The 12,909-nt window shown below is 40.1% G+C and overlaps 1 protein-coding gene across 1 annotated transcript in view; it reads right to left on the minus strand.

Annotated features, from left to right (window-relative positions):
- LOC131891055 (tubulin alpha chain-like) overlaps nucleotides 1-12,909 on the minus strand; it is a 44,489-nt gene that overhangs the window by 5,663 nt on the left and 25,917 nt on the right. The window contains exons 3-4 of the mRNA XM_059240550.1: nucleotides 7,760-7,893; nucleotides 6,081-6,258 (exon numbers count right to left, since the gene is read on the minus strand). Coding sequence (XP_059096533.1) covers nucleotides 6,081-6,258; nucleotides 7,760-7,893 — 312 coding nt within the window. The remainder of the gene's footprint in view (nucleotides 1-6,080; nucleotides 6,259-7,759; nucleotides 7,894-12,909) is intronic.

The following is a 12,909-nucleotide window of genomic DNA, read 5'->3' on the forward strand; positions in this document are numbered from 1 at the left end:
GTACATTACCCACCAATTAATAAACGAATCTTGATGATTTTCTATCTATGTGTGTTTTTGAGCCAATTTTACGCAATATTTCACCAATTTCAATCGGAAAACAATTTGATTGTTTTTGATTATTTTGATGTTCTTCTGACTTTCAAGATTAATTCAGAAATATTTAGTATATGGACTGAGTTGTATATCAAGGAGATCATTATTTAATTAAAAAAACACCTTAATGTACTATGCAGTATGGATAATCTTGTTTTATTTGTACTGGAGTTAATGTCTTGATTCAACGCAATGGCCTAAGTTGGCGGTGAGGGGAAATCCGTGTCGTTTCCTCTCTTTAGAGTCCCTGGTCAGCCTCAAAGAGTAATCCTGATTTTTTTTTCCGTCAACCAGGGTTGCCTTTGTGCTCAAACCTTAGCGTTTAATTTGCGATGGAATAGGTGCATGCTTTCACTATCCACGTTTTCTGGCAACCTTGAATTTGAAATTTGATTTGATCCCATCACTAGTTTAAACCACTGTGTGGGCACAACCTTGTTACCCATCCCTAGTTACCCCCATCAGCTGCGCGGCTTGTCCGGCAAAAAAAGAAAGGGGAAAGGTAAGCGCTACTGGAGACTAAGCGCTACTGATGCGAAGCAAGCACCGACAGGGCCAGTAGTACTGATGGGAAAAGGGCAAGTAACAAGTCATCACCGACTCTAAAGTTCTACTTGTTAACATACAAGGTTTGGCCAAATACTAGAACTTGGGCAAGCTTAACCCAAGCAGAGATCTGCGGCTAAACTAGGGGGCCCCTATAGCTAGTATCTGGAATGATGTGAAGCAAGCACCGACAGGGCAAGTAGTCCCGTACATAACTTGCCCAAGTAAGAACTTGCTCCAACTTGGGTTTGTACACAAACAGTTCAGGGGAAAATGGAGTGGCCAAACTTGCGCATGAAATTTTGTACCAGGGCAAATTAAATCAACTTATGCAGGACTAGAAGTAATTTGCACCAGCAATGACGCTCCAACGTGGCATTGGTTCAATGTTTGGATTGTTCCTGGCAATTTGACTTTGACTATAAAAGAAAAATCCCCATTTTGCAGTAATTTGAAGTAGCAGTAATGTGCACTAGTGCACCAGCAATGATGCTGGAACGTGGCTTTGGTTCAGTGCTTGGTTTGTTCTGGCAATGTATGTATGTATGGAATAGGATATAATAAAGACCGTGGAACCTCATAAGCCATATCGGCTTGTTTTCATGAGGTCCCTTGTTCTTGCGTGTATTTTACACTACAAGCATTCGATTCGCCGCACCGGGTTTTGGATCTGAGGACTTAAAAAAGGGACATGGTTCAATTTAGGACAGTTAGTCGGTCACTCCAAAAAATACCTGCACTATTGACATGCGAAACAATTAAAGTTGATACATGCAGTTGAATAAGAGCTAATGATTTGATGTTTCACGCACCCAGTCCATCGTTTGAGAGTTGCTTCGGAGTCAAATTTTAACTGGTACTTAGCGTGATGTGCGTTCCATTCTTTGGCGAAAAGAAACTCTGGCAGTTTTTGCTGCCAGGTTTGTTTTACGCTAGGTAAAGATAGGTAAAGTATACCACCTCTTTGCACCTTGAACTTGTAGTTGTTAACAATATTCGGGGATATCTCTTTTATACAACTAAAAACATATTTCAAGCGCCTCACTACTCCCAAATCTGCAATTCTTAAAATGTTGAGTTTTTTGAAGTATGCCGTTGTATGAGCATTACGTTTTGCCATTACAACCCATCTTATTGCTCTTTTCTGAAGGGTGAAAAGTCCCTTTAGCGAGGAGCCTTGGCTCAAAAATTCGAGACAATACTCTAGCTTGCTTTTAATTAGGGCGTTATATAGTACTAGTCTAAGATTCGATGGGAGAGCAACATTCGACATGAAAAAGGTGAAAAGAGTCCGCCTCACGCATTTACTCAGATTATTTATATGCTCTTTCCATGATAGTTTATCGTCAATTAGCACCCCAAGAAATGTCCATTGTTTGTTAGGACAAAGTCGTGGTTTTTCTCTCTACGTGAAGTGTTCAGCAGCATCAGTTTCGTCTTCTTTAAATTAATCTCCAGCCTGTTGCTTTTAAGCCATTTCATCATGTTGTTAAACGCAGAGTTGCATTCCATCTCCATTTGTTTAAGATCATTACCAAAGTATTGAAAGGTCGTATCATCCGCAAACAGCGTAGTTTTAAAAGGTGTCACCCTCGGAAGGTCATTAATATAAATCAGGAACAAAAGTGGGCCTAATATACTTCCCTGAGGTACGCCACAGGTCATAGGAATAAAATTAGAAACGATGCCGTCCAATTGCACACTCTGTGCCCGTCCCTTCAAGTAGTTTCGGAGCCAAGTTGTGATATGATGGCTAAACCCGTAGCGTTCCATTTTGGCAAGTAAGATTTCGTGATCTACAGTGTCAAATGCTATTTTTAGGTCTACGAATATTGCCACGGATAGTTTACTCTCCTTGCTGTTTTCGAAGATATGGCGTAGAAAGTTATGAAGTGCATGAGAAGTGGAGTGTTTGGGTCGAAAACCAAAATGGTTCTGGGCCATGTGATCACTATTGAAGGGAGTAAAGATCTGTTTGTAGACTAATTTCTCCAGGATTTTAGAGAGTGTTGAAAGAACGCAAATAGGCCTATAATTTGACATGTCGCTTCGGTCACCACCTTTAAAAAGAGGAATGACCTTGACGCACTTCCAACTTTGTGGGATGTAACCGCTGATCAAAGATATGTTGAATAGCTTCGCTAAGGGGTGAGCAATAACATCCTTTATCCCCTTTAAGACTACGCTCGTGATCCCGTCGAATCCAGAGCTAGATTTCAGAGGGAACTTTTCAATTATATTTAGGATCTGGAAGTGAGTTAGCGCTTTGAAATAATAAGTGCGTTGACTAGCTTTTCTTTGAACATAACGGAGACTATCCGCTAAGTTGGTGTCAGACTGACCGCTCACCAAGTCACCAATTGAAGAGAAGAATTCATTGAATGAGGACGCAATCTTTTCCTTGTCGGTTATGACTTCGGAATTTACTTTGTTAACAGAAGGAGCACCATCCTTCCAAGATGTTCGACCAAGAAGGCGTTTTGCTCCTTGCCACACTTTACCCATGTTCATTGAATTGGAGTCAAAGTATTCTTGCCAGTATTTTGTTTTTGCAGCCCTTATGATCTTTGAGTAATTGTTCGAGAATTTAGAAAGAGCAAGTTTGTTGTCGGGGGAGGGTGTTTTTGAAATTTGACAAACAGCTTTCGTTTTTCCGCTCTCGATTTGAGAATGCCGTGTGTCATCCAAGGGCTATTTTTGCCCTTTCCTCTGTCATGCTGATTTGTTATTATTGGGCAACATACGTTGAAGGAAATAGTTAGTTTAGTTTGAAAATCGTGGAATGCTAAGGATGGATCATGGGGTGGTAAGTGCCAGTTGGTATTTCGTAACATGTTACGCAATTTCTCAATATTCTTATGGCTGGTGTTATTACGCTTGGTTACTCGAGGAGCCATATTCAGGGGCAAGGCACTTTCCAATGATGCAAATGTTCCGAGGTGGTCACTAATATCACAAAGAAGGACGCCACATTTCGTGTTGGTCGATACATTCGTATAAATGTTATCAATTTGACTTTGACTTGCGACTTCAACTACGAACAAAAAATTCCCATTTTGCGGTTTGCTTGAGCTAACTGCGTGGGCCCCCTAGTTTAGCCACGGATGTCTGTTTGGCACGGTGGTACCCACAACACTGATAAAGTTTTTGTGCAAATGCCAAGACTTCTAATAACGATTTTCGTTGTTACTGAAACAAAAGAAACAACTTTTGTAAATATTATCTCGTATTTTAGCTCAAATTAGTATATTAATCCACTTAAAACCTACAAAGAGAAAATATTTTTGAAGCCGTAGTCAATAGATGTTGGGAGTAACCTTACTTGCGTTTCCAACTACAATTTTTCCAAATCAATTGAGTAAATAATAAGATATCACGCTTTCAAAGATTGCATTTGCATCAACTTTGACTACAAATTGCTCCGGTTATATCTTAAAGCAATAGCCATGAGGTATAATATTCTTTTTCTGTGCCTAAAATATAAATCAAATTATATAGGCTTGTAATATAAAATATAAAGGCTTGTAAACAAGTACAGTAGAACTTGGGTGTCTGTGCTGACTTGTTACTTGCCCTTTTCCCATCAGTAGTAAGCGCCGCAATTTTATCAAGTCAACTTGACCTGGGTGACCATATTCAGACGAGTATAAAATGCCATGGATGAAGGTTCTAGTACAATGGATATTTTGGATTTTAATGGATTTTTAGGTAACATTCACGAACCGAAAGGACAAAATATTTGAAGATTAAGGGAATGGTTACCTAATGATCTGTCAATCACGAAGGGTGGCTGAAAATGAGATAGGGAAAAGTCGAAGAAAATCGTACCACAGTACAGCGGGTTCAACGCTTGTGTACCACGCATTGTCTCCTGTTTTGCGCTCTTGAGCCGCTAGGAGCTGAATTTGAGGCACAATAGCGAGGAAGCTTGAGGAAGTTTGTGTTTAAATGCGGTCAAGGTAGCGGCAAGATCCAGGGTCCAGGGAAGGCCCTTTGAATTCCCTTTTAAAACATTGTTTAGGGGTGAGAGAATGTGAGGGAGGCCATGGAGGAACCGATGGTAAAAGGAAATCATCCCAATTAATTGCCTTATCTGGCCTGAGTGTCAAGTGATGGATAGTCGACTATACATTAGATCCGTTTGACTTGGGGAGCTTTCCCCTTAGCACTGACGTGGTGACCGAGAAAAGGAAGTTCCAAGACATCAAATCAACATTTCAGAACCGGGCCATTTGTGGAAAGACGTTGGAACGCCGTTTGAGATGTAAGATATGCTCTTGTATGGAGGAACTTCCGACAAGAGTGTCTTCTTGGTAGACCTATTTGATTGGAAGATCCCTCAAATAGCATCCATCATTATTTAAAAACCTTTAGCAGCATTCTGCAAACCAAACGGCATTCTCAAAAGTTAGAACACACCACATGGTGTTTTTACAACATCTTCCAAAGCGACGGGGATTTGGTTATATCCACCAACAAGGTCAACTGTAGAGAATATGGTATATCCTTGTAGCCCCCCCCCCCGGGGACGTCTTGCACATGAGGAACAGTGTTGCGATTAGGAACAGTTTCCCCATTAAGTCGGTGGTAATTATCACACAAGCGCTCCCAGCCATCAGGTTTATTGACGACGTGAATGGCAGATGTCGAAATCAAGTTCTGAGGTTTGACACTAGGGTGAGCTACGGATGAGATGTCCCGAAAAAGCAAAGAGCTGCATAGCCTAGGCATATATGGGTAGAATGAAAGCGCTTGCCTCCATTGAGATCTCGGAACCAATTGAATGGTGAGCCATCCTTGCACAGGTATTTAGCCTTGTCTTGCTCTCCTTTTCTTATCTTTTGAATCCCTCTGTCAAAGGCTAATTAAACATGATATTGATGGCCGTTAATAAATTCAAGTGATTTGTTAACCTTTTCTCTAGGGTGGACAGGTTTAGGGAAGGTTTGGGAAGTTTTAGGTACACAATTTCCAAATTAGCCACCCATTTAATAGTTTTAGCTTTTAAGCAACCTGTTTAATGTCCAAGCTTTTTAAATTGACAATCTAGCTTCTATAAGCTCAAACAATGCCCAAGGATATATATGGACCCTTTTTTGAAAGATTTCAGGCGTTGATCCAATATCATCTTTCAAGTCAAACTTGAACAAGTTTTTGAACAAAGATTATTGATCGTTGATGGATCAGACATTATATGAACATAAAGAAATAAATGAAAACGTTTAATTCTTTCAGTTTGAACTTATCACGTTTCCAGTAGAGCTCAAATAGTAGCAATACAGTCATTGCAAATAATGAAGAAATCGCAATTTCCGTAAAGCCAGGAGAGTGCAAACAAACATATTTTGTCTTTTGCTTATTAGCATAATGAATTATGTAATATTAGCTCTGGGTATTTTGCTGAATGTTTTGAGCTGAATCTCCCGGTTTTAAATTACCTTTTCTGCAGAAACCACAGGGCCGTAAGTTGCCAATGGGTAATGAATTCGAGGATAAGGCACCAGATTCGTTTGAAATTCATTGAGGTCAACATTTAGGGCCCCATCAAAGCGTAATGAAGCCGTAATAGAAGAGATGATTTGGGCAATAAGCCGGTTTAAGTTGGTGTAAGTTGGCCTGAAACAAGAATCACTGAATGTCTAAATCTCCTAATGTCCTTGCTTGTTCCATCAAATATTTTATTAATGGAATGACGTTTCCTGTTTGAAAGGAAGCATTTGTGCTTTGCAAATCTTTGCCAAAAATATTTTTTAATATTAACCGGACATATTTATACAAGGCACATATCATTAGCATGACCACTTACAATGGCAAGCTGAAAGACCCGCCAAAATTCAGATGTAGGCCATGGCGAAGGGAACTTCATATCCAGATGATTTTTCCTACTAGTGATGCAATGGGAGACAAAAAGTTGCAAAAGATCGAAAATTCAACAGTGATGATTAAATGAGCATGTTAAAGATGAATTGCCATTTACTGTTCAATGTAGTATGGTTTGACAAGTAACCTTTTGAAACACCAATTTGCCACAGTTTTGGACAAAATTTACATTGATTTGCATAGAGAGTGGTCAAAATTGGTTACACTAACTTATATTTCTTCTGCGTAAGATTGGCCCCATTGATCACAGTACCAGAGTAATGAAAATATATTTCTTGAAAGCATAATTTAGTTTGGTTAGAGAATATATAGTCCGTGATGTCTAAGCCATTCCCCAATGGGATTTTAGTTAAGACAGCGTTGAAGAATGTTGGTGGGTTTAGAGTGCTACCCGAGCGGCCATTTATGGATTTGAAGAAGACAGCTGAAAAGGAGGAGCTTGCCCAAATCCTCAGAAGTTGGCATGTTCAAATCCAGGGTGGCTCCAATGATTGTGTTACGCTAAGACTCCGCCAACATTTTTTAATGATTGGTGACCAAAGTCAAGTTGGGGAAAGGCCTATGCATCACGGAGGTTATTTACCTAGGCAAATGGTAAGGAAACCACACAAAGGGAGTGTTGCGTCTTTATCTTCAATATCATCATTTATTGGTTGTAATGGTTAGCTTCACGGTGTATCATTTGCAGATGTGAGTCACCTTTTCATGTTGCTCTAACTACTTATTGTCAATCATTATTTTGGCTTCTTTGTGTTGAGAGAGGAGTTCACGAAAATAGCAGATATTTCGTGGCTTAGCCCCGTGACTGCTTGACTGCCTTGTCTTATGCTTCAACCAATCTGAGTTAAGAATTTCGGTCAACACAGAGTTTAATTGGTGCTTTGAAAGGGTCAAACGGATAAGCGGTGAAACAGATAAGCAACAAAAATATGAGCTATTAGCTCATGTTCTTCTTATGGTGTGCTTTATTTTCCCAAGCTGTATTGAGGAGTTGACGAGGAATTTATTCTCGTATATTCAATTGTGCTGGGCGTTGCGAAGACACAACACTCCCCTATGTCACTATCTTGTCAAAGGCTGTGGCAAAGTAAAAAAAAGCTCCATCAACTGACTGGCTTGTGACTCTCAAGTCCCTTAATGACCTGTTCCATAGGCTCAACCAATTGGGTAACCGTTTGAAAAGGCCCCAAAAATGGAAAATTGAATTCAGAGAGGAGAGAAGATGCTTGAAACATACCTATTGATGTTAAGATTAGCTCGGCAAATGTCGTAAATAGCCTGATTGTCCACCAGAAATGCACAATCACAATGTTCCAAGGTAGTATGGGTGTATAATATTGCGTTATACGGTTCTACAATAGCAGTTGATACCTGTCAAGATAAAAAGGAATGACTGAGAAAACAGCCATGGATCGAATGCAGAAACATAGAAACGAATAGTATGGAAAAAAGAATAGTAACTAGGAAAAAATAGTGGTAAGTCTTTATGCTTCAAATGATATCCAGATTCTCCATAAGGGGTGCCATTGGGAAGGGGTGTGCAGGACTGAAATTAAAAAGTCAAATCAATGTCACATGACTATCAAGCAGTAGTGTCATGTGGAAATGCAGGCCTCTTGCGCATCCTCGCCTTTGTCGACACAGAATTACACAGATCCTATATACTGCCCAATTTGCTGAACAAAACGTGTAGCTGATGGGAGAAAAAAAGGATGTGCTCAAACAATGGTTGAGGCACCTCTCAACATTGACTTGAGTTCCATGTGATTGGAATAGCTATCTAAAAATCCTCATTTTGATATACAAAACGTATTACCGAGCACATGAGCAGAGAAGAAGAAGAAGAAAAAACAATCCCATTATCATAAATATGCTCTTCAAGTTTCAGAAAGATTATGCATAACCTCTCATTATTGTTTATAATGCATCTCTATTAAGAGTACCCATGTGACGTTCTTCTTTAATGCACAAAATGGCCTGGTATCTAGTCTGCAATAGACCTTAGTGATTATAGCGCTTAAGCACCAAACATGAGACCATGAGGAAGTGATAACTAATGTAACCAAATGCTCTGTGGTGAAATGTGAGTTGTTTGGGCACAACCTCCTTCTCTTTGACTAGAAACAGGAGTGCGAAACGAACACATTGGGCCAGGTCAATTATCATCAAAAAATTTGGCCGAGGCTGCCCGAGAAAGACGCCTCTGGTAACTCTGTGTTCGTAGAGGAGGATTAAAGTAGTGCTGGGGCAAATCCAGTTGAGTCCGAGTGCACTCGAGTCTTTTCCATGAATTTGAAGAATTTAGCCGGACTCAAGTACATTAGAAAGGACTCGAGCCCCTCAAAAAATAAGTCATATTTCTATAAGTTTTCTCGGAAAGCGGGCTTTTCTTTGTTATGAATTGCCCATGAATGAAAACAGTTTTTGATTGATGATATCATTAGCCTTGTTTACCTTGGAAAAACAAGATCCGTCCTTTTGTTTGGTTAAGTCTAGTAAAAGACGGAAATTGCCGGACTCGAGTCTTTAGGCGAACTCAAGTCCGACAAAAAGTCAGAATTCGAAGGACTCGCCCATCACTAGTTTTGAGTGAACGCTTTTTACTAAAGTGAAGGGTTGCCATCTAGTTCGTTCACATGTACACAAAATACATTAGAGAGCAAAGAAAAAAACCGAAGTCAGAATCAGAGAAATCAAAGCCCTAGAACGTACTAGCCACGATTGCTACTCAGTAACCTAGAAAGAAAAGCATCGAATTACAAATAGGTCTGAATTTGTCAACAAAGGAGCTTATTCAAGAATTTAAAAATGGAGGCTTTCCAAGAAAAGAGGAGTGTTTTCCAAAAAAAGGAGTATGAATTATATAGCGCGAAAGCCGCATATTTAACCTGAGTCTAGTTCAACCTTCGACTAAAGAAACGGTCGACATTGTACAGAGATAAATTGTTCTACGACAGCTCAAATACCAAAGTGGGAAGCGTCAATAATCAAACAGCTGTAGAAGGGCTCTAAGCCGAGGATAAACCAATACGCAGGCTCGTTTCACAAGGCTTTTAGCATCAGAAGAGAAGCGGACTTCATTGTGCAAACTAGTTCGGATGCTCGAGGGCTTGAATGCTCTCAAAACTCACTTAAAGCCTCTGGGGTCACTAGAATTGACCCTCAATCCTGGGTTAGGACAACGCTCATGGATGCTTTTGAAGACGTACAGTATCAGATAACTTTCGTACCTTCTCTGAACACTGCATGGTCCCACCCTTTCAAGCCTTTTCCAATACGAAAGCTCTCTCCCATGCCTTTGATGTTCCTGGTAAAACATCTTTGGACCTGCTCTACCTTTTGCAAACCGGCTGAACTAGTTGGAGCCGAAATGGACGAGGCATATTCGAGATGTGGCTGGACAATTGACTCGTACAAAGATAGACATAAGATCGTACAAAGACTATCTCTGGACTTAAACGTGCGATATATCCAACCACATTTTTGAAAAGCTTTTCCCACCTTCAACTTAATATGTTTATCGAACTTTCTATGATCTAGGAGGATGATCCAAATGATCTTTGGAGGACAATACCCAAATCCATCGTGGACGAAACCTGCTTGATAGATTTACCTCCATTATCTACGAACGGAGTGTTTGATGGCGTCGAACCAAAGGTCATTGAGCGGAATTTCATTCCATTCAGTGTCATATTACTCGCAGCAACCCAAGAGTAGATTTGAGCTAAGACCTCTACCAGACAACCGGATTTCTGACAATTCCTAACAACTACCAATTTTGTATCATCAGCATAAGAAGAGATACTGACATTACTTTTACCAAGCTTCTGAAGCGGAGCAATGAAGATGTTGCAAAGGAGAGGACTCAAAATGGAGCCCTGAGGAACATCCGACATAACACCATGTATGTCACTGAGGGATCCCTCAACCTTTACCAATTGCTACCTGCCAGAATTGAAACTTCTTAACCAATTGAGAACCTTGCCTTGGATGCCAATCTCATGGAGCCTGTTAAATAAAAACTTCAGCCTTGTCAAAATCGAGATAAACTACATCAACTCTATTCCCTCCATTAACTGTTTCTCATATGCTCAATCAGTTGGGTAACCGTGCTAAATTGTGCTCGGAACCCATGTTAACTAGGAGAAATGACTTCATGGACTTCAGGATATTCAAAAGTTTAAATTTCATGATCTTCTCAAACACCTTCGCAATATTCGAAATGAGAGAAATTGTCCTATAGTTACTGGGGAGCGACTTATCTCCCCCTTTAAATATGACAACATGAGCTAACTTCAGGCAAGATGGGAACTTCCCCTGATCCAATTTCATAAGAAACTGACATGTCACACCATCAGGGCCAGGGACTTGAGATTTTCAAGTTCTCTTGATATGTAACCATAAGATCATTAAATTGCTCAATTTGACTAACGTTATCAATCTCAACAGACGCGTCATTAGAGCAATGAGCTGTTGCTTCTAAACTCAATGGCGTTGAAAACACAGTAGAGAACTGATCTTCTACCATGTTCGCTATGGACTCTGCATTGCTAATGGCTTCCCCATAAACCTCAAAAGGTCCAACAGGGTGTTAAATTTTTCCCTTAGAGTTCTCATAACAGAAAAAGCCTTCGGATTCGACCTCACCTACTGAAGCACATTACTCTCAGGTTGCAACTGGTCGCTTTTGATGGAGGCCCTAATCTTACCCCGAATTCCGTCCAACGTTTCTTGGAGACTAATCACAATTACTGGTTTCGAGTTGCTCTTCAGCCTTTTTGATAGTTTGCAACTCTTTTTGAATAAAGTCTTCCTATATTTTGGACTTTTTGTCCGTGTCCCACCCTTGGGAGCACATTCAAAGATTACTAGATTGGAGCAAATTTCCTCAAAAGATGAAACTTGTTGGTCAATGGCTGCGTCTAGTGACGATTCCTGTTTCAAAATTGAAACCAGGTCCATTTTTTCTAATCTTTCAATAATCAATGGCCAATATTCATCTTTGAACTTGAACTTAGCCAGACCGACATTTTTGGCAGGTCTTACTGTAGAGCACGCGGGCATTGTGTCCTAATAACATGAAAATGTGTCGCAATAAACACACTTATCAGAATAATTAGCTCTCACAAGAGTTCTAGAGTGTAACCATCTCAGTGTAACCACTTTTCATAAGTTCATAGTTGGTTTCAACTTAGTTCGTTGTTATAGGGTACGACCTGATAATCGCATATTCCCACATGGGGGCGTATGCCTATATGTTAGGAATGATTTGCGCATTAGTCATGTACAAATGTCGAATGGAGAAGCATCTCGAATCCAGTAATTGGTACTGTTTCTAAAAGCTATGCAGTCCTGCAACATCAAAATATTGCTACTGATTTCTTCTTCCAAATTCCAAATTCAGCACCCCACCGAACGAAATTGGGATGACGTCATTCGCTGTCGTCAAGAAATAGTTATGCTACCAGATGCTCCGACTTGTTTCAGTATTAGACCTATTGATGGCTTTAAAAAAGTGATTCATTTTACCGTGTGAGGCTAACAAGTTCCCTAGAGCAGGGACCCTAAAGAGAGGAAACGACACGGCTTTCCTCTGACCACCAAGTTAGGCCATTGTGTCGAGTTAGCCATGGAAACGTCCCGGGTTTCTCGCTCTCCAAGCTAGGCCATTGAACTAACCCATATGCGTAAGGTAGCCTGTGTCATCAAGAAAAACAAGTTTGACTCAGTCCAATCAAAGGATCTGGTGTGCAGTTGAATAAATGATCTCTTAAAGAGAAAGATTCGTGTGGTATATTTTTAGGTTTGGGCTCAAAATGCTCATTCATGGGTATAAGTAATATTAGTTGCTAGACAGCTTCTTGATTTTTCGTTCGGCTGGTGAAGTTTGAGGACGACTGCCCCGTTTTCTATTCTCGTGAACATTGTCATTGATATCGGAGGCAAAGTTTTTACCAGTGAAATGAAATGTCATCTCAGCAATGCTCTTTACAAACGACAAAAAAGAATGTTCCTCGGCACAAAATTGGTTCAGAATTTCGTGCATCCGAGTTGAGGCATAAAGTCTTCTTTCAAAACACAGCACAAAAACCGTCAATGGATCCGTACAATCCATGAGAACCTTCTTAACCGTTTCAGTGTTGAAGATTTCATTGCGTAACTTGATTACAAAGAGGGTGGTTAGGAATACCAATTCTGAAGGGCAGATTAGTCCACCTCGATTTAATAATTGCAAGAACGACGCAACTGAACGATCCTTCAACACCTTATCTTCAATTTCAAATTCATCCCTTTCGCTGTCTATTAAAAGTTCTTTGCAATGATCACATTTGTTTAGTCTCTGCAAACTTCGCGCTATGTATCCAGAGCAATGATAGACAACACTTT

The sequence above is a fragment of the Tigriopus californicus genome, chromosome 11 (assembly GCF_007210705.1).
Source record: "Tigriopus californicus strain San Diego chromosome 11, Tcal_SD_v2.1, whole genome shotgun sequence".
NCBI classification, from domain to species: Eukaryota; Metazoa; Arthropoda; class Copepoda; order Harpacticoida; family Harpacticidae; genus Tigriopus; species Tigriopus californicus.